At 46.2% G+C, this 24,590-nt stretch overlaps 1 protein-coding gene across 4 annotated transcripts in view; it reads left to right on the top strand.

Moving 5' to 3' along the window:
* Window positions 1-24,590, top strand: part of MAP7D2 (MAP7 domain containing 2) — a 106,018-nt gene that overhangs the window by 66,842 nt on the left and 14,586 nt on the right. For 2 of the 4 annotated variants that reach the window (XM_036841063.1, XM_036841064.1), the window contains 4 exons: window positions 4,098-4,252; window positions 5,849-5,976; window positions 20,931-21,199; window positions 21,777-21,909. In XM_036841063.1, the coding sequence (XP_036696958.1) occupies window positions 4,098-4,252; window positions 5,849-5,976; window positions 20,931-21,199; window positions 21,777-21,909 (685 nt within the window). The remainder of the gene's footprint in view (window positions 1-4,097; window positions 4,253-5,848; window positions 5,977-20,930; window positions 21,200-21,776; window positions 21,910-24,590) is intronic. The other 2 variants (XM_036841065.1, XM_036841066.1) reach the window with 1 other exon arrangement.

The raw sequence follows: 24,590 nt of genomic DNA, 5'->3' as shown, positions 1-24,590 counted from the left end.
AGTGGACCCAGGCGGTTCAAACCTGTGTTGTTCAAGAGTCAACTGTAATATGTATTGGCGAGGATGTGGGAGAAATTGTAACCTTTATACATTGCTGGTGGGAATGTAGAATGTGCAGCTGCCTTGGAAAACAGTCTGGCAAGTTTTTCAAAATGTTAGCGTTACCACATGAACCAGCAATTCTACTCTTTGGTATAGAGTCAAGGAAATTGAAAACATACACAATGAAGTATACAAGTATTCTCAGCAGCATTCTTCAGATTAGCCACAATGTGGAAACAACCCAGATATCCAACAACAGATGAATGGATAAACAAAATGTGTTTATCCATAAAGTGGAATATTATTCAGCTATAAAAAGGAATGAATTACTGATACATGCTACATGATGAACCTTGAAAACATTATGTTCAGTGAAAGAAGCCAGGCAGAAAATGCCACAAGTTTTATGATTCCATTTTTATGAAATGTCTGGAATAGACAAATCCAGAGAGACAGTAAATAAGTGGTTACTAGGGACTAGGGGAGGGGGAAGAGGAGTGAGTGCTTAATGGGCACAGGGTTTCTTTTGGGGGTGTTGAAAATGTTCTGGAATTAGACTGTAGTTATGGTTGCACAACCTTGTAAATATACTAAAACCCACTAAATTGTACACCTTTATGATATATGAATTCTATCTCAAACAAATAAACAAAAAATTCCTGGGAAGTAGGAAGTATCCCCATTTTGAGAATGAGAAATGTGTCAGGAGGACCACTCCCAGGATCGATGATTCTCTAGGAGAGCTCAGAGCTATGATTTATTACAGCAAAAAGCTACAGAGCAAAATCAGTGAAGGGAAAGGGTACAAGGAACAAAGTCCAGGGAAGACCGGGCACAGGCTCCCAGCGTCCTCTCCCAGTGGAGTCACACAGGACACTTTCCCCCAGCAATGAATTAGTACATGTATGAAGTGTTGCCAACCACAGAAGCCCATTAGAGACTCAGTGCCCAGAGTTTTTAGTGGGGGCTGGTCACGTGGGCACCCCCTGCCAGGTATGTACCCAAATTCCAAACTCAGAAGGAAAGCAGGTGTTCAGCGTAAGTCATGTTGTTTGTACAAACAGGTTAGGCACAGTGAGCCACTCTTACCAGTTAAGGGTGGGAACTCTGCCCAAATCCAAGTTCCCCGATGCTGGGGCCAGTGTGGTAAGTAGGCCTTTCCAGGGAGAGCAGTTAGGCCTGCTGTGCTTTTTCTGTTCTTCTCTGCACAGTTCACCCCCTTGGTCCTTGGCTACGGTGTCTTTATGGCAGAATTATTATCAATAGGAGCTCGTATAGCAGGCTGAGGCCAACCTACCGTGTGGATCTCACTTGTGCCATGTAGGGGTGCTGGACTTAGACAGTTAAGACACAGACCAGTCACTATCAAGGTCTGTCCTAGAAAGCCAGCTGGCTTCCTCCGTAAGTTTCCATATGAACCTCTTCTACCTGGCCTGAGGCATCAATTCAGGCCCAGCCAGTGCTAGGCAGTAAGATGAAGCTGGCCCGAAGCCTTCCAGGGCTGAGGCAGTGTCGTGATGGTACAAGTACAGTCCCCGAGAGCACACGTGTCCCCTGGAAACAGAGTTTATGATGTTCGGGCACCCCACGCAGGACGAGCATTGGGCAGGCAGTCCAGGCTCACAGCCCCCCCGACAACCAACCCCCCCCCCCTCAGTCCTCGCTTTCAGAGGCACTGCCTGAGGCGGTCCATTCCAAACAGTTCTGCCAGCGACCCTGGCTTCACCTCCTGCCGAGTGTGGACTGCGTGTGGAGGTGTTGAGCGGGGACTGCGCAGGAGCTGGCCTACCCCTGCCATCTCACGGTCACGCTGTCACCTGCAATCTGTCTCAATCTGAAGCGCTGGCAGCAGCTTGCAAAGGCAGTGTGGTTTTCCTTCAGCAAGAGGGGAGAGTTCCCAGAAACAGTTCTGGAAGAGAAAGATCATGAATGCCCTTCCCCTGCACCACTCCAGGGGGGCTGGGTTTTGTTGTTTTTCTCCATTGTTATCAGCATGCCCCTTTCAATAATCACGACTTTACATTTTCTCAGTCATCCTCTACTCTCACATGGACCTTTCATCTAGAAGGGTTGAATGCAAGAAGGACAAGAGCATTTTTATTTTAAAAAAAATGTGTCCAACTTAAGCAGAATGACACATCATGCTCAGAAACTAGGACAAAATCCTGAATTTTCAAAAAATTTCAAAATAGGTTTGCATCATCCCCCGTCTCTTCCATCCTCTTCATTTATCCAGTGAGCAGCCTAGAAAAGATCAGTCCCTTTTCGGGGACGGGTGCATTGAACAAGTTGCCTTTCTGAGGTGTGTGTAGAGGGAGAAGGGCAAGGGAAGTAGAGTCAGGCTCTCGGTCCGTTGTTAACAAACCGTAGCCAATCTGGAAAGTCAAACACTAGACGTCTTGTCTCGTCAGCAGTGGTGCATCCCCCAGAGGGGGTCGAGCCTGCTCTTCGGGGTGGACAGAGGGGTCACACTCCCTTGAGTGCCCTTTCCCAACTTGCAGCTCTGGCAGGAATTACAAGTTAGAAATGCAGTCCGGCTCCACATCAGAAGTCGAGAGCCCACCAGCAGCTCCGTGTTGGATGGTCCCATCAGAGAACGAGCCTTTTCCTGTGTGCATTTGTCTGTGACCTGGATGGTCCAGCCAGCATCTGTGATGTTTTCTCAGGTTAGGGCCCCACGGAGGGGTGTTCTGTATCTACAGTGGTTCCGGGTTGATTTTTAAAACTTCAAAAGTGTGTTTCTGTCTGGAGATTGCCTCTCTTTTTACAAGTCCCTTTTCCCAGAGGCTCCATTATGCAAAAATCACCAGGTATGGAGACTTGTTCTGGTTCCACTACTCAGAATTTAAATTCCAGCCAAACCACTGGTGGTAAAAAGCAAGGAGGTTGTGTCCCACTTCCACTTGGAGGAGAAAGTGAAAACTAAAGGCATCACCTGGGCTGCACTCTTTCCCTCACTTAAGCCAGCATGGCCAAAAGCAGCCAGGGGATCGAGCAAGCCAGCACTTGGAGTTCCATGGGTCATCTTCAGATTCCATAGGTATTTCACCTCTCGCAGCAGACAGCAGCTTGGCTGCTGTTTCCTCTGGTGGGGGCTCCATAGCCACCAGGCACCAGAGGGTCGTCACCCTCCACCCCTTTCTCCTTCCTTTTACCAAACAATGCTTTCACTATGCATCAGGGAATCAGGGTCTTTCTCACGATTCCTGCTTCTGACACCAATTGTGTCAGGGGTCCCCAAGACCACCCCGAGTTCAGTGATTCGCTAGGAGGACTCAGAGGACTCAGCATGTGGTGGCGCTCGTAGCTGTGATGTTCCAGCGGAAGGCTGCACAGCACAATCAGCACAGGGAATTGGCGCACGGGCGAGTCCAGAGGACACCAGGTGCAGGTTTCCAAGAGTCCCCTCCCAGTGGAGTCACACAGGATGTGCCTGAGTCCCCCAGCAACGAGCTGCGACAACACGCGTGAAATGTTGCCAACCAGGGAGGCCAGCGCCCAGCACTGGTCACGTAGGCATCCCCTGCCAGGCACATACCACATTCCATACCCAGAGCAAGAAAGCAAGATCAGTCATGTTGTTTGTACAGACAGGTCAGGCACAGTGAGCTACTCATCAGTTAATGGTGAGAACCCTCCTGAAATCCAAGTTTCCAGATGCTTACAAGGGTCAACCTTGTGAACAGGCCCTTCCAAGGACAGCAGTCAGGTCTGCTATGTTAACTCTCTCCTGTACAAGGAAATTGACATTTAGAGAGGTTAAGTCACCTACCCAAGGTGATCCAGCTATTAGGTGATGGTGCTAGGTCCATCTGGCTCCAAAGCCCAGATTTTGAACTCCTGAAATGAACTGGACTCTTGAGCATTGAGTATGGGGGTCTTTTAAGATACGGTCTATTCTGTGTACACTAGAAAAAGTATGGTGGTATTTTGAGAATGTGGATTGCCCGTGTCACGTTTTAACAGAAATGTGGTGTTCTTCCCAACCCTCTGTTCCCCCTACTTTTTCTGTCTATGCTCCCTGTGTCTCTGGGTTTTATACTATAACTCTCTAGTATCCCATGCCTGTCCTCGTGTAGCTCCTGCTGGCCCCCTTAAATCTTCCTACAAGTCTTCTCCCACTCGAAATGCCGAGAAGAAGAAGACGACATCTACATCTGGCGTAGGAGATGCTGGGAAAGGAGCCCCTGCAGGAGCGGAGGCCTCGCCGGTAGGTTTATACCCACTCACCCCTCGGGACTGGTTTATCTGACAGTGTGATTACTCCCTGCACTTGACCTGGGGTCTATTTCCATCAATCTCCAGGGACTGCTCAAGGGGCAGATTTGGTTTAAAATTGCACCCAACCTTTGAAAATCATTTAACTTTTTGCACCCTCCTAAATCTTAGTGCCTTGGAACAGATTCCTAAAGCCCTTGTCCTCGTTATAGCCTGTCCTCCAGAGGACGGGCGTCAGAAGGAATGTTCCGAGGGCCCTTTCTCTGCTTCTTTAAGGATGTCTGATTCTGGGCCAGTCTTGCCTCTACAGGCAACTAGAACTGAAGTTCTAGGTCAACCTTCATCCACAACAGTGGCCTTTAAACATTTTTGTCGTCATGGTAACACTATCAGTAAGGCAGATGTTGAGCAGGTACCCCCGATTGTGTATATTTGTTTAGAAATTTTACATGCCATACTACTTTCATTAGTTACACTTGCTATGTAACAAATTACCCCAAACCTTAGCAGCTTAAAGCCAATGTTTATTACCTCACTGGTTCTTTGGGTCAGAAATTGAGGATGGCTTAGCTGGGTGGTTCTGGTTCAGGGTCTCTCATGAGGGTGTGGTCAGGACGGCAGCCAGGGCTGCAGTCGTCAGAAAGCTTGGCTGGGGCTCTTCCAGGACAGCTCACTCACATGGCCGTTGGCAGGAGGCCCCAGTTCCTTACTGCATGGACCTCTCCAGAGAGCTCCTTGAGTGTCCAGATAACATGGCAGCTGGCTTCCCCTAGAGCAAGAGATCAGAGAGGGAGAGAGAGAGACCAAACCCACGGTTGAGGAGAAGGGAACTGAGCTCCACCTGTTAAAGCAAGGAGCATCAAATGACATGTGGACTCATTTTAAACACCACATTACCATTGGGCATTTATTTTATAACACCATATTTATTTTTTTAATCCAGTGTGATCCCAAGGTTCTCACAGGAGAAGTGAATGTTTCAGACCCTAGGGTTTTACTGCTGGGTGGATTCCTGTGGGAGGGGGCTAATGTATGTGGGCATGGGGGCTGCATGAGGATTTGCTGCGGAAAATCACAGTCGGGAGAGAAGGGAACCACCGTTGCAGACTGCCTGCCACGGGCCAGTCACAGAGGCCCATGTGAGGCAGGCCATGGGGAAGACATAGAGGGATGGAGGGGTGGCAGTCCCCGTTAAACTGGGTACACTGTAAGGGTCCCCAGCTCACTGTCTTGCACCCACCTATAGCTTTTTTTAAAAATAGTGATTGTATATCTTTGTACTCATTCCAGCTTCTGTATGTCCAGGACCGTAATCTGGTTCCATTGTTAGCTTTTTGTAAGATAACAAGGAGAAGGGGGTCTTTATGTTTTAAGGCTGAGGTTTTTTGTTTTTTTTTTAACTGAATGACCTAAATATGATGACCCCCTGGTGCTTCTCTGCAAAGATTCCCATTGTGGGAAGCAGTATAGCTCCGTATGGTTCCTTCTGAAAGAAAGCTGTGCATTGCTTCTATCTGGGATATTTTTAGAAATTGTAGAAGTAATGGCAGTCATGGGCCATGGCCGTCCTATTCTGTGTCCCCTACAGACGGAGAAGACGAAGAAGGGGCCAAGAACAACAACTTCCGTTCCCAGCGTGGGCCTCATGTCCCCTCTGAGAAGATCCGATTTTCCAGCAGGCGTTTCTAAGAGGTCGTCTTCTCCTGTGACACCCAAGTAAGCATCTTTCCCCTTCACCATAGTCGGATGGTTAAAGCAGTTTGGGGGGCTCTGTGCCGTGTGCCTCCAGCTCCCCCACGAGGCGTGGCCGGCCCGCCGAGGTGCGCTGTGTATCTTCTAGATAAATGATGTGCTCTTGAGGGCTTTGCTGCCTGGTAAATACTGGACTCTGATTTACCGAGATGAACCATTCGGCGTGTTTTCTTCAGGTCCATTAGTCCCATTCTGCTTTTCTGGCATTCCCCTTCTTTCTCCTTCAGCTGCATCTGGAGTGAAGTGATTGCATTGCGCTTGGGCTCTGGAGCCCCTGTGCTCCACACTCGCTCTCAGACCCTCTCTCGTCTTGTCTCTTTAACAGAGAGGCAATAATAACTTATCAGTCACCATAAGCTGTATGTTTTTTTAATGAAGCCAATGAAGAACTGTGTAACTGGAAAACAAATTTACACTGTGTGACCACTGACTTAGGTCTTTAAAACATTTTGCTGCTAGTAACTGACAAGAACGACTCAGTAAATAACTCATTCCAGCAGTAGAATGGAAACATGTTCAGTAGTATTGAGAGAGAAAGAGAAATATGATTTTAATTTAGAAAAAAGGAAACTCTTTATATAGAGAGAATCATATAAAACTTGTTTGGTGCATCAGTTTGGTTCAGAGAACATAGGATAATACACAGATTTAATGAACACTTGGGAATTTTTTTTCTTTCCAAAAATTTTTTTAATTTTATTTATTTTTTTATACAGCAGGTTCTTATTAGTCATCAATTTTATACACATCAGTGTATACATGTCAATCCCAATCTCCCAATTCATCTCCCCCCTACCCTTCCCCCTTGGTGTCCATACATTTGTTCTCTATATCTATGTATCAATTTCTGCCCTGCAAACTGGTTCATCTGTACCATTTTTCTAGGTTCCACATACATGCGTTAATATACGATATCTGTTTTTCTCTTTCTGACTTACTTCGCTCTGTATGACAGTCTCTAGATCCATCCACGTCTCAACAAATGACCAAATTTTGTTCCTTTTTATGGCTGAGTAATATTCCATTGTATATATGTACTACATCTTCTTTATCCGTTCGTCTGTCGATGGGCATTTAGGTTGCTTCCATGACCTGGCTATTGTAAATAGTGCTGCAGTGAACATCGGGGTGCATGTGTCTTTTTGAATTATGGTTTTCTTTGGGTATATGCCCAGTAGTGGGATTGCTGGATCATATAGTAATTCTATTTTTAGTTTTTTAAGGAACCTCCATACTTTTCTCCATAGTGGCTGTATCAATTTACATTCCCACCAAGAGTGCAAGAGGGTTCCCTTTTCTCCACACCCTCTCCAGCATTTGTTGTTTGTAGATGTTCTGATGATGCCCATTCTAACTGGTGTGAGGTGATACCTCATTGTAGTTTTGATTTGCATTTCTCTAATAATTAGTGATGTTGAGCAGCTTTTCATGTGCTTCTTGGCCATCTGTATGTCTTCTTTGGAGAAATGTCTCTTTAGGTCTTCTGCCCATTTTTGGATTGGGTTGTTTGTTTCTTTAATATTGAGCTGCTTGAGCTGTTTATATATTTTGGAGATTAATCCTTTGTCCGTTGATTCATTTGCAAATATTTTCTCCCATTCTGAGGGTTGTCTTTTCGTCTTGTTTATGGTTTCCTTTGCTGTGCAAAAGCTTTGAAGTTTCATTAGGTCCCATTTGTTTATTTTTGTTTTTATTTCCATTACTCTAGGAGGTGGATCAAAAAAGATCTTGCTGTGATTCATGTCAAAGAGTGTTCTTCCTATGTTTTCCTCTAAGAGTTTTATAGTGTCCGGTCTTGCATTTAGGTCTCTAATCCATTTTGAGTTTATTTTTGTGTATGGTGTTAGGGAGTGTTCTCATTTCATTCTTTTACATGTAGCTGTCCAGTTTTCCCAGCACCACTTACTGAAGAGACTGTCTTTTCTCCATTGTATATCCTTGCCTCCTTTGTCATAGATTAGCTGACCATAGGTGCGTGGGTTTATCTCTGGGCTTTCTATCTTGTTCCATTGATCTATGTTTCTGTTTTTGTGCCAGTACCATATTGTCTTGATTACTGTAGCTTTGTAGTATAGTCTGAAGTCAGGGAGTCTGATTCCTCCAGCTCCGTTTTTCTCCCTCAAGACTGCTTTGGCTATTTGGAGTCTTTTGTGTCTCCATACAAATTTTAAGATTTTTTGTTCTAGTTCTGTAAAAAATGACACTGGTAATTTGATAGGGATTGCATTGAATCTGTAGATTGCTTTGGGTAGTATAGTCATTTTCACAATATTGATTCTTCCAATCCAAGAACATGGTATATCTCTCCATCTGTTGGTATCACCTTTAATTTCTTTCATCACTGTCTTATAGTTTTCTGCATACAGGTCTTTTGTCTCCTTAGGTAGGTTTATTCCTAGATATTTTGTTCTTTTTGTTGCAGTGGTAAATGGGAGTGTTTCCTTAATTTCTCTTTCAGATTTTTCATCATTAGTGTATAGGAATGCAAGAGATTTCTGTGCATTAATTTTGTATCCTTCAACTTTACCAAATTCATTGATTAGCTCTAGTAGTTTTCTGGTGGCATCTTTAGGATTCTCTATGTATAGTATCATGTCATCTGCAAACAGTGACAGTTTTACTTCTTCTTTTCCAATTTGTATTCCTTTTATTTCTTTTTCTTCTCTGATTGCCGTGGCTAGGACTTCCAAAACTGTGTTGAATAATAGTGGTGAGAGTGGACATCCTTGTCTTGTTCCCGATTTTAGAGGAAATGCTTTCAGTTTTTCACCATTGAGAATGATGTTTGCTGTGGGTTTGTCGTATATGGCCTTTATTATGTTGAGGTAAGTTCCCTCTCTGCCCACTTTCTGGAGAGCATTTATCATAAATGGGTGTTGAATTTTGTCACAAGCTTTTTCTGCATCTATTGAGATGATCATATGGTTTTTATTCTTCAATTTGTTAATACGGTGTATCACATTGATTTGCGTATATTGAAGAATCCTTGCATCCCTGGGATAAATCCCACTTGATCATGGTGTATGATCCATTTAATGTGTTGTTGGATTCTGTTTGCTAGTATTTTGTTGAGGATTTTTGCATCTATATTCATCAGTGATATTGGTCTGTAATTTTCTTTTTTTGTAGTATCTTTGTCTGGTTTTAGTATCAGGGTGATGGTGGCCTCATAGAATAAGTTTGGGAGTGTTCCTTCCTCCACAGTTTTTTGGAAGAGTTTGAGAAGGATGAGTGTTAGCTCTTCTCTAAATGTTTGATACAATTCACCTGTGAAGTCCCCCACTATTATTGTGTTACTGTCGATTTCCTCTTTTATAGCTGTTAGCAGTTGCCTTTTGTATTGGGGTGCTCCTGTGTTGGGTGCATATATATTTATAATTGTTATATCTTCTTGGATTGATCCCTTGATCATTATGTAGTGTCCTTCCTTGTCTCTTGTAACATTCTTTATTTTAAAGTCTATTTTATGTGGTATGAGTATTGCTATTCCAGCTTTCTTTTGATTTCCATTTGCATGGAATATCTTTTTCCATCCCCTCACTTTCAGTCTGTATGTGTCCCTAGGTCTGAAGTGGGTCTCTTGTAGACAGCATATATATGGGTCTTGTTTTTGTATCCATTCAGCAAGCCTGTGTCTTTTGGTTGGAGCATTTAATCCATTCACGTTTAAGGTAATTATCGATATGTATGTTCCTATGACCATTTTCTTAATTGTTTTGGGTTTGTTTTTGTAGGTCCTTTTCTTCTCTTGTATTTCTCACTTAGAGAAGTTCTTTTAGCATTTGTTGTAGAGCTGGTTTGGTGGTGTTGAATTCTCTTAGCTTTTGCTTGTCTGTAAAGCTTTTGATTTCTCCATCAAATCTGAATGCGATCCTTGCCAGCTAGAGTAATCTTGGTTGTAGTTTCTTCCCTTTCATCACTTTAAGTATATCATGCCCCTCCCTTCTGGCTTGTAGAGTTTCTGCTGAGAAATCAGCTGTTAACCTTATGGGAGTTCCCTTGTATGTTATTTGTTGTTTTTCCTTGCTGCTTTCAATAATTTTTCTTTGTCTTTAATTTTTGCCAGTTTGACTACTATGTGTCTCGGCATGTTTCTCCTTGTGTTTATCCTGTATGGGACTCTCTGCGCTTCCTGCACTTGGGTGGCTATTTCCTTTCCCATGTTAGGGAAGTTTTCGACAGTAATCTCTTCAAATATTTTCTCTGGTCCTTTTTCTCTCTCTTCTCCTTCTGGGACCTCTATAATGCGAATGTTGTTGCGTTTAATGTTGTCCCAGAGGTCTCTTAGGCTGTCTTCATTTCTTTTCATTCTTTTTTCTTTTTTCTGTTCTGCAGCAGTGAATTCCACCATTCTGCCTTCCAGATCACTTATCCGTTCTTCTGCCTCAGTTATTCTGCTATTGATTCCTTCTAGTGTAGTTTTCATTTCAGTTATTGTATTGTTCATCTCTGTTTGTTTGTTCTTTAATTCTTCTACATCTTTGTTACACATTTCTTGCGTCTTCTCGATCTTTGCCTCCATTCTTTTTCCGAGGTCCTGGATCATCTTCACTATCATTATTCTGAATTCTTTTTCTGGAAGGTTGCCTATCTCCACTTCATTTAGTTGTTTTTCTGGGGTTTTATCTTGTTCCTTCATCTGATACATAGCCCTCTGCCTTTTCATCTTGTCTGTCTTTCTGTGAATGTGGTTCTTGTTCCACAGGCTGCAGGATTGTAGTTCTTCTTGCTTCTGCTGTCTGCCCTCTAACACTTGGGAATTTTTAAAAAATATTTCGAGATGATAGCAGCTCTTATTTCTGATTTGTTGCTTCCTAACAGAGACTGTTTCACTAATATTGTTTTGCTCAGAGATTGCTATGGTTTTTATAAACTACTACTACTGGTTATTGATGTATGTGCCTTCCATAAAGAAAATCTTTCTGTAGCACATTACTGAATTAATAGCGTCTTGGGTTTTTTTTTTTTTTCCTTAAGTCCATTGCATTCTTTCTGTGCCTATATTGCCTGTCTTTGGTTATGGTATTGCTTTCTTGCAAACTCCAAATCCATTAAGTGAGCTGTGAGGTCTCTGTTTGTCTTTGTCTTGTTTCTGAGCCTTCCATCTGCATGTCAGTACTCTGGTGTCAGTTTGGGACATTGACATTAACAGAGAGAAAAACCTATTCGTACTGGGGTTTTTCCAGATTCTACCCTCTCTTTCCTGGATCTTGACTCATGGTCCTTGCATCATCATTGTAAATTTCACTGAGGTGAACCAAGAGGGTTGTTGCCCTCTATAGAGATGAGAATTCAGTTTTTGGAAGCAAGCTTGCAGTGGGCTCTGTGCTATTTTTTTGAAGTTGAAAATCTTGAAGGTTGTGATTCAGGAACTATTTTATATTTTAAAGGACATATCATCTGAGTTTTAAAAAGCTCTCTCTGACCAAAGATACTCAAATACAATCCCAGACTTTTAAAAATTCAGTTCAATTTAGAGAAATATTTAGAATTTCTACTCTATCTAGAACAGTAATGGGCACCTAGTAGAAGCTTTATAAGTATTCATGGAATGAATGAATGCAAGTCACTGTGCCAGATGCTCCAGAGAATCCCCAAATGAATGAAAATAGCCTCCACTTGGACGGGCCCCGGAGAGGTGGGAGGGAGATGTGGACCCAGATGAGGACAGTTCCAGGCCTGCTCCAAAGAGAGAGCTGCCCACCTTGAACTGCTCACCCCTCAGGACTCAGTCAGCTGTCCTCCTCTCCAGAGCTAGCCAAAGCTGAATTCGCCCCCTTCACTGTGCTAACAGAACATAGCTGGGTCAGTCATTCGTTCATCAGGCACCCATAGAGCACCTACTCTGTGTCCAGTGCTCTTCTCAGCCTTCATGGAGCTTGCCTGACAGTGAACAACAAATAGAATATCAGGTGGTGATAAGTGCTGTGAAGAAAAATGAGCCCGGGTCAGATGGCAGAGGATGGTGGAGGGGAGGAGCTACATCGGGTGGTCAGAAAAGGCTTCTCTGAGGAGGTGACTTTTGAGCAGAGCGCCCTGCATGAGGTGCAGGAGCAGGCCGAATTGATCTGTGCCTCACTGTACTTGATTATCTCCTGCTAGGCTGCCCCAAGGGCGGGGGCTGACTCAGTTTATTGTTGCACAGTCTGCGCTCAACATGAGTCTGTGGGACGCTAGCCAGGGGGGAAAGGCGGACCTGGAAGGCAGAGTGGTCCGGGCAGGTCTGGGCAATGCTGGGGCCAAACCTACCTGAGAACTCAGGCCCTTTGCCTCCTCGTTCCTTCTGGGACATTCATCAGTTTATTCTCCCTCTGATCAGTTTCTTAAACATTCTCTTTTCTGTGCTGTATATTTCACTTGGGGAATTTTTAAACGATGAGGGATGCTGGTTTCTGTACCATGCTGCACGGTATTCCTGCCACTTTCAACAAAGAGAAATTAATGGACTGGCTTTTACTTTTAGAGCCCCATACATGTTGTCTCTAACACAGGCAGGAAAAATAGCACACACTAACACAGCTGGACTGCCTGTGTACTGTCAAACTCCAGAATCCTTCTCTCTTTATGAGGTGCCCTGGGAATAGAAGTTGCTCGGGCACCTCTAAATCAGAATTACCAAGTTGAGAGGTCTAAGGAATAGCAAACATTTCTTGATTTTTAAAACGTTCTGAAAGAAATTTAGTTTCTCCCTGGGGTGAAAATTAGCGGCTGAACCACACTGGGTATGGGCCAGGTCTGAGAAATGCGGAAAGTCAAGTAGACTGTAAGTATATTCTGAAAATCCAACCAAACTATACAGCAGTGAAAAAGAGTGGATTGCAGCTGCCTGCAACCAGTGGGTGGATCTCAGGAACGTAGTGTCGAGAAGGAAGTTGTAGAAGAATGTCAGCAGTTTGATTCCATGTATACTGAGTTCCTAGATGTTGCAAAACCAGTGTGTTTTTAAGAATATAAATGTGGTAAAATGATTTTAAGAAAATGGCAAACATAAAATGCAGAGTGATGATGGCCTCTGAGTGGGAAGTTGGGGATGGGCTCAGGGAGGGGCACATGGAAGATCCTGGCATAGTATGTCTTTCCCTTGAGCTAGTTGGTGCATGTGTGAACATTTGTTTTATCATTCTTCATACCTTTCGTATTTTATAAATATTCTTTTGTATACTCAATATTAAAGAAAGATGAAAAAGAAACACTTGGTTTTTAAAATAGTGTCACACAAAATAAGCCCCAAGCAAAGTGGCACTTTCAACTTTCCCTCTGTGCAGACCAAGTGTGTGATCTTTAAAGCGCACTGGAAGTGACGTGGCTTTGAATGGCCTGGGGCGGGGGTCTAGCCACTTTGAACTCCCATCCAGAAACCCAGACGGGCCATGTGATGAATGGCTCTGACAGCACATTGTTCCCCTCCCGGATCTCAGATCAATTAAGTCACTGTAGGCAGCTGTGCATATTAATGGCTTTGCTCTTTTAAGTGTTCAAGTTTATTTTCATTGTTGGTTGGCATTGTCCGGTACTTGTATGGGTTTTAAAAAACTAGCTTCAGCAAGACTCTCAGAGATGTGGATGGAGCATATCTTTCTTCTTGTAACCTAGAGAAAGGAAATCAAGTGTGGTCAAGTGCATTTACCCAGCCTGTCTCTGCCCTCTGTGTGTAGGTGCTGCCTGTACCCCTAGTTCTTCAGTGTGAAATGTTCTCTCATGGTTTCAGGTTCTTAGAAATGTATTCTAAGTTAGTTTGGTCATTATGATGGGGAATGTGTCCGTTATCCCTTGCTGCTGTAATAGACTCTCTCAAATTTAGTAGCATAAAACAACGATTTGTTATTAATTCTCACAGCTCTGTGACTTGGGCTTACCGGGAGGGTCTCTCTTAGGGTCTTTTGTGTGGTGGTTCTGTGGGTTGACATGGGCTCACTGGGAAGTTCTCACCTCTGGGGTCTTCCGTGCAATTACAGTTCAATGTCATCTGGTGCTACAGTTAAATTACAACCTAGGGCTCGACTAAGCTTAAGGTCCAAGATGGCCCATTAAGGATGATGGCCCATTAACCCCAGTTAAGGACTATGCCCCGAATTGGCACAGTGTTCCTTCTCTGCTGTACTGTCTTGGTCAAAGCAGTGAGACCACCTCAGATTCAATGGGATGGAAAAATAAACTCAAGAAGATCATGTGGGATGGGAGGAGATATTATTGTGGCCATCTTTAGAAAATATAAGCTGCCAAAGATAATGACTTTCAGAGATAGCTTACCTGAGATCAATTTTGTATCAGGAATCTAGGTTAATTTCATTTTATCATGCATTAGAAACAAAACAGACAGTCCACATGAGGGAAGAAATTAAGGCCAAGTTGTATGGATGGCCCCAAATAAGCACCTCTCTCTCAGAATCACAGGCTCCTGGAGCCAGCCTATTTCTCTGGTGGTTGAGGACATTTAATCAATCCTTGCCGAGCACCATTCTCATAGGCTTCTCTGTAGATGGGTGGCATGGTTTTCCCTGCCCACAGATGAGCATCTGCAGTGGATCAGGGCTCCCTGCAGTGACAATTTAACTATTGTTTGTGTTACCACCATCCTTCTCAAATAGGCTTTTACATTCTTACCTGAAAATTTTCTTGAAAAGGATAATTGAAAATGTTAAGTTATACCCCTCCTCACAGCCATACTTATCTGCTCACCCAGTCCTTGTCCTGTATTTGTCCGTCTTAGTAGAGGATAATTTGAGTTTAGACCAATTTTTAAAAACCTTTTTATTTTGAAATCATTTCAACCCTATAGAAGAATTGCAAGACTAGAACTTGACTCATCCTGTTAGCATTTAGCCACACTTGCTTCATCATTCCCATCCCCTACTCACTCTCACATAGTCTCCATAGGCACACACACACACACACACACACACACATATTTTCCAAGAACCATTTGAGAATCAGTTGCAGACATCATGACCCTTTATACCTAAGAATGAAGACATTCTTTTGTATAACCACAGTACAATTGTGAAAAATCAGAAAAATTAACATTTGACATGATGTTGTTACTTAATTTACAGATTGTATGCAACTTTTGCCTGTTGTCCCAGTGAGATCCTCTGGAACAGTTTTTTTTCCTGGTCCAGAATCCAACCCAGCGTCCCACATTGCAATTAGTTGTCTTGTCTCCTTAGACTGCGTTAACTTGCAACAGTTCTTCAGCCTTTCTTTATGACCCTGGCATTTTTAAAGAGCACAGACCGGTTTTTTTTTTTGTTTTTTTTTTTTTTTTGAGGACTGTCCTTCAGTTTGAGTCAGTCTGCTGTTTCCTCATGATTAGACTCAGGTTATACATTTGGGGCAGGAATCTCGTGGAAGGGATGTTGGTTCCTTCTCAGCGCGTCTTATCAGGAGGCCATGATGTCAAGTTGTTTCATTACTGGTGATGGTAACTTTGATCACTGGGTTAAGGTGGTATCCACAGGTTTCTGTGGTATAAAATTGCTCTTTTTCTCTCTGGAAAGTAAATAGTAAAATGGGACCATTGACGAATAGACTTCTCAGAATGTTGGCCAAGCTGTGCTGACGAGGCCACAGACCCCTCCCATCTTGTGGGTGGGCTGTGTTCACTGTGCCTGGAGTTAAGGGGCTTTGGAAAAAATAGAACTAGATTCCAAGATGTGGAGTGAAAAAAGTCCTTTGGGGATCTGCTTTGCAGTAAATTCATGTTCAGAAGCATGACAGCCCTCTCCCGAGAGTTCTTCTTGCTGCTCTACTTACAGAGGTGTCTGTTCATATTTCCTACCAGTCATGGAACCTCAAAAGATTATATAATCCTGCCTTGTGCATCAGGAAGGCCTATCTCTACCACCCCAACAAAATTTGTGAATTCCCTTTGTTAGATGTTTAATCATTGGAAGTATTGAACTTTTAAAACTTGGAGTGGAAAAGCTATAAAAAAGCAAGATGAAAAATCAAGTGATGTGACTCTCTCATCTGTTTACACCTCTTGGGAAAGGTCATTTAAGCACTTAGGATTTTGGTTTTCTTATCTAAAATATGGTTAATAGTAATTTCCTACCTTCCTCACTGGGTTATTGTGGTGACCAAATAAACCGTTATTAAATAGATGAGACGGTACTTAAAAACAAAACTCTATGAAAGCACAGTGAGTTCCCTGATTGATTTGTGTTTAATTTCTTTCATCAGCCAAGATGTCTATTTCTAGGAAATTGGTTAAACAGTAGCTTTGCCAGACTTCGTTTGGCTTGCAGTAAGTGGTTGTGAGCAGGAGACCAGAGAGCCTCGGGGTCTGCCAGACAGACCAGCATTGCCCGGTTCAAGCTTCCCATGCTCAGCAGCTCTTGCGGGCAAGGTGCTACATCCACGTAGGGAAGTAGTGAGGCAGGTTGAGCAGGAAACTCTATGGATCTGGAGGGAACTTCTAAGATTGTATTCTGTATTTTGGTCATTTGCTGTTAAAAAAATCAATGATTCACCTACACTTCTCTAATTTGAAGGTCATGTTTGTATTGTGCGTACGAGGTGTGTGTGTGTGCGTTCTCATTTATTCTGTTTATTGGGCAAGGGCTGGGGTAGGGGAATGTAGATGGACTCCTTAGTATGTTGAGTTTTATCCCAAATAATTCACCCTTACTTTTCAGGTAGCAATTATTTTTAGATGTGTGCTCATGGATAATTGGCCCAGTATTATTTAGAACAGAACCTTACAGTCTGTGGTGTGAACAGAACCTACGCGTGACTGTTCTCTTAAGGCAAGTTGAAACAAGGCTGAGCAGGGCTGAGTAGGTCTGAGGCTGTCAGAACCTCTCACACCCAGGGCAGACCAGCTTTTTCCCCCTGGGATTGTAGTCCTGCCCTGCATGTCCCTCTTACAGGCTCCGGGCACACTGACTGAGGGTGTGACTGGCATCGGGCTCATTCCCTTCCGTGAGTGAGCCATTTAGACCAGACCCTGGGGTCGTGTTGGGATCCAGATGCTGGCATTCTGCTACTAAGGCAAGACTATAGAATGAAGTGGGCCTGCAGCCAGTTCAGGCCCCTTACCCACTCCCCCTAGTCCAGCCCCGGGGACCCTCCTGGTGGGAGTGGGGTCTGCAGAAGAGCTCCTCGCGTGTCTGCCCATGCGCAGCAGAGGCGCCTGCACCAGGACCCCGGGGGGAACCCACCTCTCAGGCACCACTGAGGGAAGCTCAGATGTGCGCTCGCTGCAGGCAGGTGCCCGAGAGAACTCAAATGGACTGGGCAGTGGGTGCCCAGCACCTCTGCTCTGTCTCACCAAGCAGAGAAGTCATGCCTCACTCCTTGGGGAGGAGGTTGAGGGCAAGGAAGAAGAGCAAACGGCTTTTTGCCAGTCCTTTCAATAGCAGAAGTTCCTATTTAATGAGTCAAGATAGGAATGCTTATGGGAGGAGAAGGTGTTTCTGTCCGCGTCATCTACCATAAAATAGCAGTCTTTCCTGTTGCCTCTCTCTCCAAATCCCACATCCAGGAGTAATTGTTTGCCATTGCCCGTCCCTGCACAGTGGTTGGACCGGAGCTGCACAGAGCATGCACTTGACATTCCAGGGAGTAAGTGACGTGTTTTGATCGCCTCAGTGCATTAGACCAGGTCCTTTAAGACACCCTCCTGGTGGTTATAGCAGCAGTATGGCCCTAGACGACAGCGTGGAAGGAGAGTGTTGCCAAGCAGAAGATCCCCTGCTGTACGGTGGTACAGGCTGTTTGAACCTAAATGCAGGTTTTTGCAGCTGATTGGAAAACGATGCTTAATGGAGCGCTGTCATCATGAGGTAGCGGGGCTTGTGGTTTCCCCCGTTTTACTTCTTCCTGCTGCTTTTGGTTTGTTCTTGTCTGTGAGGATAATTCGGATTTTTATTTTATATGTTTCACTAACACCGATATAACAGCTGTTGTGTGCTTACTCTGTGCCAGGTCTAAAATGAACATCTGGGGATCGTGGTGACCCCAAGCTCTGGCTTAGCCACCATTGCGACACAGGGAGTAGGGCCAAGTTGGAAGAAGTGGAGTCAGGGAGTCATGGGCACAGACCGCAGTTCTGTGGCTTACTTAACCTCTCTAAGCCCGCTTCCTACCTCCATAAAGTGACCCTAATAATAGTACCTGTGTCATACCAGTTTTTGACAACTAAAAGAGACATACACGTATACACACATACATACACAAATACACTTAGCAGCACAGGGGCTGGTGTGCAGACAGCCCTCAGGAAGTGTGGACACAGTTCTGGAGGGTGCTAGAGGAAGTGTGAGCTCCAGATCACTGGGGGAGGGATCCAGGTGCGGCCCTGGCTGTCTGAACATAGAAGGCACTGATGATGCCCTCTCAAGCCAGGGCTCTCAGGAGACTCTCAGGCGGGCCTCGGGGGGCGTGGGGATTCAGACACTGCCCCTCAACCAGAGCAGCACCACTTTTACCTGCTTTATACGGATAGAAGGGGCGTGAGGGGCGCTATGTGTATGTCTCACCTCAGTGGTTCTCAGCTGGGGGTGATCTTGCCCCTGCGGGGGCATTTGACAATGTCTGCAGACATTTTTGATTGTCACACCTGTGGTGGGTCGGGCGGAGTGGAGATTGCTACTGGCATCTAGCGGGTTGAGGCCAGGGATGCTGCTGAACGGTGCACAGAATAGCTCCACAGCAAGGAATGATTCAGCCCCAAATGTCATGGCAGGATTGAGAAACCCTGGTACACATGCATACGTATATGGAGGAAGCAAGAGGATTCTGTGCCTGGCTTTTATTTGGTTAGGGTCTAGGAACAAAAGTAGAAAACCAAGGTTGTATAGAAACGCCTGCTTGTCAAGAGGTCCCTCAGGAATGGTGGGGCCTGAGTTGGCTGAGCCCCAGGGCAGAGGGAGAACAGTCTGCAAAGAGGAGGCACCGTCCACGTGGACGAGGTGTCACGGGGGTTCTGTGTGGCTCCAGGCCTAACAGAATGGTGGCACAAGGGAAGTCGGTGTGGCGAGTATGAAGTGATTCTTTCTGGGGTCACAGTGGTCCAGCTAGGGAGCAGACTGCCAGAGAGGGGTGGACAGTCCACCGTGGAAGTGGGATCTGGACTGATTCCATATCAGTAAAATGGTTGATGCTGAAATAACTGAATTTTTAAAATTCAGATCACGTTCAAGTCGTATTCATTGGGTCATTGTGTGGCCCTCAGCCTGGCATTAACTGAGAAAACGTGTTCTCCTTGGCACCCGGAGCTGGGCTTTTACCATGAGAGCATCATTGGAAAACTGGCCTGCATCTTTTCCAGTCCACATACCACTTGAGGATTATTTTCCAGCTCAAGACCAAGTTTAATATTGATCTGATTATATTTTTTCCTTACCACCAGGATCTGATTAGGAAACTCTTTAGGTCTCTGGTGAGAAATTGGCCTTTAATATTACGTTGAGTTGCCATTTTTATTTCTGTTTTTATAGATCAAAAATGGTTGAACATTAGCAATTTCATATGGTTCAGCCTGCTACAGGATTGAGAGTGACAATGCGTAATTTATGAACAGATTACTTTATGTTCTTCCTAAAAAGTACTCTGTACAAATGTCGCACCCCTGTGCGAACTTTGGGTACCCTCGGCAACTGAAGCTAGGCTGTTATCTACGTCACCAGGAGCCAGGCCTAGGCCAGCACACCTGTAATGGACCTTCTTCCAACAGATGTAAGACAGGGTCCTGCATTTTAACAAAGTGGTGTTTTCCTCGGTAGACACGGGCTTGCCCTCACCTTTTGCGTCTTCCCAGTAGCAGGAGAGAGTCTTTTAAACCTTAGGAACCTCCAAAAAGACACCCCCTGTCCCCACCTCTTGGCTGACTTTGTTTCTCAGAACTTGAAAAGGAACCAGATGTCAATTATACCTCAGTAGTGGTGAATTAAAAAAAAAAGGAACTAGAAACATTGAAGACATTATGCAGAGGGGAATAAGCCAGACGCAAAAGGGCAAATGCTGTATGATTCCACTTCTGTGAGGTATGCGGAATTGTCAAATTCCTGGAGACAGAAAGTGGCAAGGTGGTTGCCAGGGGCTGGGGAGAGGTGGGAATATGGAGTTAGTGTTTAAAGAGTACAGAGTTCTGGAGATGGACGGTGGGGATGGTTGCACCACAGAGTGAATGTACTTAATGCCACTGAACTGTACACTTCAAAGTGGTTAAGATGGTAAAGTTCATGCTGTTTGTATTTTGCCATAATAGAAAAAAATGGGAGCAGGGTCGTTCATTGCCATATGCTGAAGCCAGATCCAACCCTGGTGCTCCTCTAAAAAGAGGAGGTAGGAAAATGCCTAACACTTTATTCTTATGTTGTTGTCAAACTTAAGTGAAATTCGGACATGACGTCATCGGCTGGGCTTCCTAAAATATTGTCCCTTCCACCAGGGACATCTTCTAGATACCATATGTTCCTGTTAGGGTGATAATACTTCAGGGACTTCTTACTTACTTACTTACTTACTTACTTACTTACTTATTTATTTATATTTCTTGGCTGCGTTGGGTCTTCGTTGCCGCGCGCAGGCTTTCTCTAGTTGCGGCGAGTGGGGGCTACTCTTCGTTGCGGTGCGCGGGCTTCTCGTTGCACTAGCTTCTCTTGTTGCAGAGCACGGACTCTAGGCACGCGGGCTTCAGTAGTTGTGGCATGCGGGCTTAGTTGCTCCGGCGGCATGTGGGATCTTCCTGGACCAGGGCTTGAACCCGTGTCCCCTGCATTGGCAGGCGGATTCTTAACCACTGCGCCACCAGGGAAGTCCTACTTCAGGGACTTCTGAGTGTGTGCTCCACCTTACATTTGTTCCCCTTGAAGGATGAAATTGTTCAACTCTTTGGAACCAGGTATCTTTGGAACAGAGGGTTCTGTGGTCAGGCCCGGTAATCATCTTCTGGCGTGGTTTTGGTTTTCCAGGGCAACTTCAAAAGCATATCCACAGTCTCCAAAGAATGTGAAGCCGCCATACCCAGGGTCTCCAGTGAAGTACCGCTTCCCCGCCTTTTCTGGCCAGGAAACACCCAAGAAGAAAGCAGAGAAAGAGAAGAGCAACAAGGAAAGGGAGGGCGCCCTGGCTCAGCAGGCAGCCGGCCCACCTGGGGAGGAGGCCCCAGAGAAGCACGTGGCAGACAGACACGCCACCGAGAAGCATGAGGCCGTGGCAGGGAAGGCCGAGGGTGGTGGAGGTAGGCCCTCCTCGCCCCACTGGTTCTCCCTCTGACTCCATCCACGCGGCAGTCTCGGGTTTGGGGAAGAGACGGGGATTTTTCCCGGAGACAACTCCATGCCCTCGTGCCACTCTCTCAGGCTTGCATGTCGCTCCGAGTCCTTCCCCTCGCTCTCCTGAGGGTCTCCTGGCAGAGGAGACCGAGGGGCTGACGCTGCTCCTAGCCGTGGAAGCCCACGGGGGTGCTCAGCTGCATCCAGCCAGCATCTGCCCTTCCCACAGAGCGGGTCTTCCTTTAGTCCTTGAAGCTTCCGTGACAGCTGCGGTGGGTTCACCCAGATCGGCGCAGCGGTGGTGGCTGCCTTGGGACTTGCTGGTGACCCTGTCTCTCCCCGTCGCCTTTCCACTGCCCTCCGTGGTGGGATGCGTCCAGGGTCACAGCCAGCCTGTTGCAGCCTCTCTGCTTGGTGGCTGATTGTGCTGGTCCTGGCAGCATTTCCCATCACCCACTGGGTTGGATTTTTCAATTCCAAGTGGTAGCTGCCATGTGAGTGCAGTCACTGTTTCATTTCCCTTGATCTTTTCCTCCAACGCAGCCTCGTGGAAGCCCACAGCGGGCACCACTGATGCAGGAGAGGCCGCAAAGATGCTGGCCGAAAAGAGACGACAGGCCCGGCTGCAGAAGGAACAGGAGGAGCAAGAACGTCTGGAGAAGGAAGAGCAAGACAGGTAAGGGGGTGCTCAGACCTTTTCAGATCACGCGGAAGCTCCCAGCTCCTGGATCTCAGGGTTACCGACAGCCCCTGTTCTCAGCATGGACTCTAGGACCAGCCAGGCCTCGTAGAGCTATCAAAGGAGTTTGAGTTTTGTTTATAGAATGAGGTTCTCCCTGAAAAGACAGGAGGTTCCGGATGTAGACATCTTGATCCTGCTTCCTGAATCATGTTTTTTCCCCCAAATTATTCTAACTCTCACCCCCAGGTAAGAGAAAGGAGGGTTGAGCAGAGGCTCCTAGCTGGGGCCGAAGCCGACCTCATAGTCCTTGAGACGCGAGGTACGGGGACTCCCATCCTGGAGCACGAAAGAAGATGTCTTGGCAGTGGTCCCTAAACTTCGGAGGGTGTCAGAGTCAGTCAGGGGTTGCGGTGAAAATACACAGGCCCAGGCCGTGTCCCGCTTCAGTAGCTCACCAGGGTTTGAGAACCACTGCACTGGTCCCTGGGGCACTTGGTCAAAATACAGACAGTTCTGCCTATTCTGGTCTTAGTATTCAGAGAGAAATGCATGTTGAAGGGCAAGGTGGATTTTATCATTAAATTGATAAAGGAAGCTCTTAGGATGATCACAGAGTACAGTCCAGTACTGTTGAGAGGATTTAACGTGACAGGGAGCCAGCCATGTTGCTGTGCTTCACTCAGCCATGGCGCTGAGTTTAATCAGTGATAGAATATTCTTCATCCTTAAGTGACCTTGGCAAGTCTTTTGTGGTCTGTCATTACACTTCTGCTGATTTATTTATTTGAAGGGGTAGCAGGGAGGTCTGGCTGGTTCCTTCTTCCAACTCTGGACTTCTCTGATGATTTTCCCACCTCCAACCTTTTGGTCAACAGCAGCAGGTCTTTTTATTGAGTGGTGTGCTTGGGCTGGGTTGGGTGGGCCGCAGGATGTGTGAAGGGAGGTCCCAGGAGAGGAAGGTGAGTCGCAGGACCTCAGTGACAGGGCTTGGGATGTGCAGGCCCTGAGCAGGTGAGTCGCGTGCCTGTAGCTTGTGCTAGGGAAGGTGCAGCTCTCTGCCTTCCAGCCAGCAGCCTGTCCCGTTTCCTTCACAGCGCAGCTCCTCAAAGAATTGACTGTACTGCCTGTCTCTATTTCCTCTACTCACACTCAGTCTGCAGACCTCACACTCAGCATTCCTCCTAATTGCCAGACTCCTAATCCATTTCTTGGTTGGCTTTGACCGTGTCGCGCTTGCCTTTGCTTCTCTGGCCTCTCCTTCTCAGTCTCCTCTGTCTCCCGCTCAGCCCCTCACGCATCACCTGGGCGCCCAGCCCTCAGTCCTTGGCCAGCTTCACCTGACAAGCCCTTCCCGAGCAGCGCTGCGCCCTCCTGCCCTGCCCGCGCCCCCATCGTGCTGCCAGCTTCCTCTGGCTTCAAAGTTTGGGGCTCGCATTTCACACAGCGTCCTCATGCTCAGCATTTGGGGTGCTGACCCAACTCTGCTCTCATCTCCCTTTCTGCCCTCATCTTTTCTTTGCCTCGTTTTACCATCTATTTCTGAAGCCAATTTCATCTTGCTCTGTAAACCTTCAATACTTCCTGGTACAAGGGAGGCATTAAATCACACATGTGTACTGATGCCTCCTGAGCCTGTGCTGTCCAGTACCACCGCCTCTAGTCCCAGGCGGCCACCGAAATGGAAATACACTAAGATCAAGTCCAATTCAGTTCCCCAGCCGTATGGCCACATTTCAAATGCTCAGTAGCTACATGGCTAGTGGCTACCATATCGGACTGCACAAATCTCTAGAACGTTTCCCTCATCACAGCAAGGTCTATTGGCTAGCACTGGTCTAGAACCTGCAGGCAGTATTTCCAACTGCTTTATGCTTTCCTTTAAGTGTGTCCCACACGCATCTGAAATTGAGCATTTCCAAAGCACACCTTAGTGTCTTTCTCGCAGACTTCCTTTTCCTTTCACAAGCTCTGTCCTCCATGTCTCCAGGCACCCAGATCAGAAGTGTCCGAGCCAGCTCTCAACTTTCCCCTCTCCTTCCTCCTCAGTATCCCGTCCCCTGTCAGGTCTGTCTCGGCCGCCTCTAGCATCTCTCTCGTCTCCCTTCCCCTCCAGCCACTCCTCCCCTCCTGAGCTCTGACCCCTGTGGTCTCTCACCTGGACTGTGTCCGTGGCATCTGCACTGAGCTCCCTGCTCTAGGTCTCCCAGAGCTCATCCACTGTCCACACTGTGTCCCCAGTGCCTGTTCTCAAATAAGTGTCCTTGCCCTGCTCCTGTCCTTTAACAAGCCAGTGACTCCCCTGCCCACAGGAGGCCTGCCACGGCCTGAGCACCCCCGTCCCCTGCAGCTCCACACCTCCTCATCTGCTTTCACGCTGCCTCCCGTGGCCTCGAGCTCCTTGTCACCAGACACATTTTCCATTCTCCGACTCGGGTCAAGCCTTGCTCCCTGTCTGCAAGCCTTTCCAGCCCTGCCCCTGGGAGAGAACAGACCTCTCCCACTCTTCACCCACCCAGCCCGGCTGGTCGGCTGATCACAGAGCCTCCTCATTTGTTCACAGGCCTACTTCCCCCAACTAAGCACCTTAAAAGGCCGGGATACAGTCTTTGGATCACTGGTGCTGGCGCTCAGTAAACATACAGGAAAGGTAGAGAAGGAGGAAGAGGCCCAACTGA

This window comes from Balaenoptera musculus, chromosome X (genome assembly GCF_009873245.2).
Source record: "Balaenoptera musculus isolate JJ_BM4_2016_0621 chromosome X, mBalMus1.pri.v3, whole genome shotgun sequence".
NCBI classification, from domain to species: Eukaryota; Metazoa; Chordata; class Mammalia; order Artiodactyla; family Balaenopteridae; genus Balaenoptera; species Balaenoptera musculus.
The sequence above is the reverse complement of the archived record's forward strand: the minus strand, read 5'-3'. Positions and strand labels throughout refer to the sequence as shown.